Source organism: Solanum dulcamara, chromosome 6 (genome assembly GCF_947179165.1).
Source record: "Solanum dulcamara chromosome 6, daSolDulc1.2, whole genome shotgun sequence".
NCBI lineage: Eukaryota > Viridiplantae > Streptophyta > Magnoliopsida > Solanales > Solanaceae > Solanum > Solanum dulcamara.
The window spans coordinates 27545695-27550475 of NC_077242.1; the positions used below are offsets into that span (position 1 = coordinate 27545695).

Genomic DNA, 4781 nt, shown 5'->3' on the forward strand with positions numbered 1-4781 from the left:
CAACATATTACAAAAAATTAGCTTATACATTTTTTTTCTTATTTTTTCTCCTTTCTTATTCACGTTTTTTTTTTCATATTTTGACTAAAGAATCAAAGGAAAATAAATAAATAAGAATTAAAAAAATTCAAATAATGATAATCAAAGAAGAGAAAAAAAATCATGTGTTAAAAAGATCATATATCTACGTTGAAATTAAAAATCAAAAAAATAATTTTAAATTAATTTTTTCACCTTTGTCAGATAAAAGAGTCTATGAAAGTAAAATTTTATAATATTGAATGTATATGTGAATTATTTTTATTATGGTAGAAATATATATAAATAATTTTTATAATGAGTGATATATTAGTTCTAAATGACAAATTTAACCATATATCATTTTTTTTCCCCTTTTGACAAACATAGGAGAAGCATATATTTGACCTTCACAAACTTAACGTGTGTAGTTGGCAAAAGGAACAAGTTGAGGGTTAATTATGTAAAGGAAAAGAAAATGAAGGAAGACATAAAGGATATCACGCTTACGTGTATACCTGGAATTGTGTGCTCTGCAAAATCAAATCAAAAAAAAGAAAAAACAAAAAAGAAGAGGCATTTAATAAACGAAACAAGTGAAGGCGATGGCAGATAAATGATGAATCGTCAAGTTTCTGATTGAAATAAAGCATTCCTGAATTCGAGAAAGATAATACAATATTTAAACGGCGCACAACACATCAAAGCACCCATATTCATTCATCACAGAAATGTCAAGCAACGAAGATTCCATGGAAGATAGCAATGGCCATTCATTCGGTAAGGTCAAACAACGTTTCAAAGATCGATCCCAGGTACATATTTATCTGAATTTTGTGTTTTTCTTCTTCTTGCCATGGTGGGTTCTATTAATTGCAGTTTACGTGTTTGAAGGATTTCTTCAATGGGTGATAATCATAGCTTCTTCTTCTTTCTTCTTCTTGTTTTGAGTAGAAAACCAAGGAGAAGACGAAACAGATCTTGTCAAAACAAGCTGCACAGATCGCCAAACGGGCTGAGGAACATGAACGATTTATTAACAAGGTTTGCATATCCAACTTCACAATAACATGCATATTACTGCTTTTCCTCTGTTTCGAGTTGATACAATAAATCAAATCTTTTCTTTGAAGTTGGACTCGTCATGTTTGCAGGTGACTCATCTGATGGGTGTTCTTGGGTTTGGGGCATTTTGCTTTATTTTGGGCGCCAGTGAGTGAAACTTCTACATTCGCTTTATGGAATTGCTTCTTCCTGAATTTTAATTTCTTTCTGACCACTTTATGCTCAGGGCCTAAGGATATTCGATATGTTTACTGTTTGTTCTATGTCATCTTTGTTCCTCTGAGATGGATCTACTATAGATACAAGAAGTGGCATTACTATCTTTTGGTAAGCTCACCTTCACCACCCTAGAATTTGTTTTTTTCAGCTTAATATTTCGAGTGGCAGTCTAGGAGAAGCAAAACAATGTAGTTGAACGCCTATGCAAAGGATATCATCTACTTGTAGTTTGCAGTGTGAAATTTTGAGTTGTTGGCTCTTGTAATCTCACACTCTTTAAATCTATTTGTTCGTTTATTTACTTTAGTTTTACTAAATAATGCAAAATCAAGTTCTTAAATGAAACATTATGATGATTCATAGGAGAAAGGCCGATAACAATTATCACTGATATACCAGCATTTTGACTTTACCAAAAGAACACCCATGAAACGTTTATGTTATTAATCCCAAATTTCACTTCCTACTAGAAATTCAATCTTTAAAGCATGGGAATATAGTGTATGTTCCTTCCATGTCTAGTTATTCCTGATCGTTGGGAAAATCATTCGAATTTGGGCTTCTTGTTTTGTAGGACTTCTGCTACTATGCAAATACAATTTTCTTAGTCACGCTTCTATTTTTTCCTACTAAGGAGAAGCTATTCATGGTTTGTTTCTCATTTGCAGAGGTAAGTATCTTATACTTGAAAGGTCCTTAATGCTAACTTTAAGATTTGTCTACTCTTTAAGTTTTTATTCTCTTTCATTTAACTGCAGGGACCTCTAGCATGGGCATTGATTGTTTGGCGGTGCAGCTTAGTGTTTAGTTCAGTTGATAAAATTGTCAGTGTATTCATACATCTTTTACCTGGTAAGTAGGGCATTCTTTTGTTTTCCTATTGCGGACAATAGTAACTTATTCATGCCCAACATGGAAACTACTGCAGTGGGGTATGGACAAAAGCAACTTCCATTCAAAAAATTAGAAAATGTCTTGTTTTGAATATACTCATGCTTATATATAGTTGATGCCCTGTCATTTCTCCATTTTGGTCGTGGTCTCATTCTAAGGATCTTGTTTTTGAGTTCAGTGTTGCTTTATAGCTTCTAGTAGATTTCATGTTGGGTTGTCCATTTGGAGTGCTCATTTCTCTGCTCTTTGATTACATAGCTTGGTGTTTCATTATCAAAGTATTTGTCTCAAGGTGTAATTTCTACCGAGGATTAGTTGTATAAAAGTTATTCTTAGGAGGGAAAGAAAAAGGTGATGAAAAGAGGTTTATTAATAATCCTCTCTTGAGAGTTTGTCTGTTTGCGTCGCGTTTCCCATTTTTGATTCCTAATTTTTAGTACAATCATGCCTTCGCGGGTGATATTGATTTGATCAATTTAGCTTTCCCCTTAATTTCTTGTTTAATTTGCATTGCACAGTATAGGTCAACAGTAGGTCGATTGTAATAAGGGAACTTCCAATTTTATTTTGATGCCTGATAGATACCATGCTTCGTGGGTGTTCCATTCCTCTGAAAGCTAATACTTCAAAGTCTATCAGTGTTATCTGGTTGTTCTACTTCTGCTGCGAAAAATCGTGTAAAATACCCAGTAACTAATCACCTTGGTGCTGCATTCTGTAAATCACTGAGAAGTAAAGCGAATACTTCAAAGTCTATCAGAGATCTTAGTTGTAATTATCTGGTTGGTCTGCCTCTGCTGCAGCATGTGATGTAGAACACTCAATTAGCTTCTTTTTTCATGAAAAAGTAAAGATATAAGACAATAATTAATCAAACCTTTAGTGCTGCACGTGTGAATACCTAGTAGTAGTATGCTTTTGGTTCAGAGATCATAAGATGTTTATGTAACCATTGTATTACATATGATTTATGATATATCTTTTGGGATCATAGTTTTACTTTTTCAAATGAATTAGAAAGTGTGCCTGTTTTATCTCCATATTAGTTTAACAGAACTCTTTGCTAGTTTTAATTGATTACCTCCAACTATTGTAATCTGCAGGGTTGGTTTTCTTCACAATTCGCTGGTGGGATCCTGAATTTTTTGGAGCTATGCATCCTGAAGGGACTCCAGAACGAGCATCATGGCCTTATGTAGAAAGCCAATCCTACCTTTGGACTTGGCTATTTTGGGTTCCATTAGCTGCATACTTTCTCTGGCAGGTTCTCTATTATCTCATAGTTGATGTCCTACGTCGACAGAGATTTCTGCGAGACCCTGAAGTCATGACATCTTACAGGTAGTCGTTTGTGTTCTAATTTTTGCAGCCTATGATGAAGTCATTTTTTTGCATGTACCTTTCTTTCTCCATCTGACCTTGTGCGGGTTTATGAATATCACTGTGTCACTAGGTTTAGTTTGTTCCTGGCTGTTGTATTGTGGTCAGCGTTGATTCTGTTATATTCGTTATTTGGCAGGGAGCTCTCCAAAAAGGCAAAGAAAGCGAACAATGTATGGTGGCGCGTTAGTGGTTTGCTCGGGGATCAGAATCGCTTGCTTATGTATATTCTGCTCCAGGCCATATTTACGATAGCAACTACAGCGCTCACAGTGCCCATATTTCTGTCATATAAGTTGCATGTTGTATTCCAAATATTCAAAGTTTCAGCATCTATATGGAATGGTGGAAACTTTATGCTAGATGTGATGCCCAGACAAGTGATTCTCAAGGAGGAAAAGAAAAAATCAAAGATGTCAACTGTCCCCGACCAGAACGATCAGATTTCTTTGCACGAGAGCACAACGGAAACTAATGACGCTTCTGAAACAGTCCAGTCTGAATAATGGAACTATCTGATATGGAGTATTCATCATCTGTCTTAGCTGTTGTTAAGTTTTCTATCTGCTTTACAAATGAATGAAAGGTTTAAGTTCTGTGACTCACAAGTTGTAGATTTGGTGAAAGGAAAAATGGACCATCTTCATTCTATTGTGAATCATATCTGATTAGTTATCTGTGCTCCTGATTTTGTAGATTTGGTATTAAAGAAGAAGAAAAAAACAAAGTTCTCTGCTATTGTGAAGTTGTAATCGAGATCGGTCTGTGTATCTAGGTGTCCCCCCACCCCCACCCCCACCCCTCCCCCCAACCCTAGATAATAGAGATTGCTAGGAATATTTTATTTTTGTCCCGGTGAATTGCCAGAATTATTATTCATGCATGCTTAATGATTTGGGATATGAGTTAAGTAAAAATATGTTTGTGTTGGAAGATCGTTGCGTATGATTAAAGTAGTTCAATAAATAAATGATAATAACTAACCCATTTGAGTCTATGAATTTGAATGAATGCATGGTTTAACGATCCACATGGTTATTTTGCATTTTTGAACCTCGTTCCCAAGTTTGACTCTTCCTGTAGCTTCTGTTTATCATTTGTGATTTTTGAAGATGTGTGACACAATTTTTGAGCTTGTGGTGATCAGATAAAGATTGAGTGAGATTTTTCAATTTTGAAATTAGAGAAGCTTGACCATTACGAGA

At 34.9% G+C, this 4781-nt stretch overlaps 1 protein-coding gene across 1 annotated transcript; it reads left to right on the top strand.

Moving 5' to 3' along the window:
• The first annotated feature begins 491 nt into the window (after positions 1-491).
• Positions 492-4314, top strand: LOC129893326 (glycerophosphocholine acyltransferase 1-like). Its single transcript, XM_055968832.1, has 8 exons — positions 492-833; positions 973-1062; positions 1173-1230; positions 1310-1410; positions 1877-1972; positions 2061-2154; positions 3300-3537; positions 3716-4314. Exons 1-8 carry the CDS (start codon positions 750-752, stop codon positions 4080-4082), a joined length of 1128 nt encoding a protein of 375 aa, XP_055824807.1. The 5' UTR covers positions 492-749; the 3' UTR covers positions 4083-4314.
• The last annotated feature ends 467 nt before the right edge of the window (positions 4315-4781 follow it).

Bases quoted from the DNA above. Each gene is read 5' to 3' on its own strand.
- LOC129893326 (XM_055968832.1), top strand. From the start codon at position 750: ATGTCAAGCAACGAAGATTCCATGGAAGATAGCAATGGCCATTCATTC. The intron at 1,063-1,172 runs GTTTGCATATCC...TCATGTTTGCAG, and splicing joins ATGAACGATTTATTAACAAG to GTGACTCATCTGATGGGTGT. The intron at 2,155-3,299 runs GTAAGTAGGGCA...TGTAATCTGCAG, and splicing joins ATTCATACATCTTTTACCTG to GGTTGGTTTTCTTCACAATT.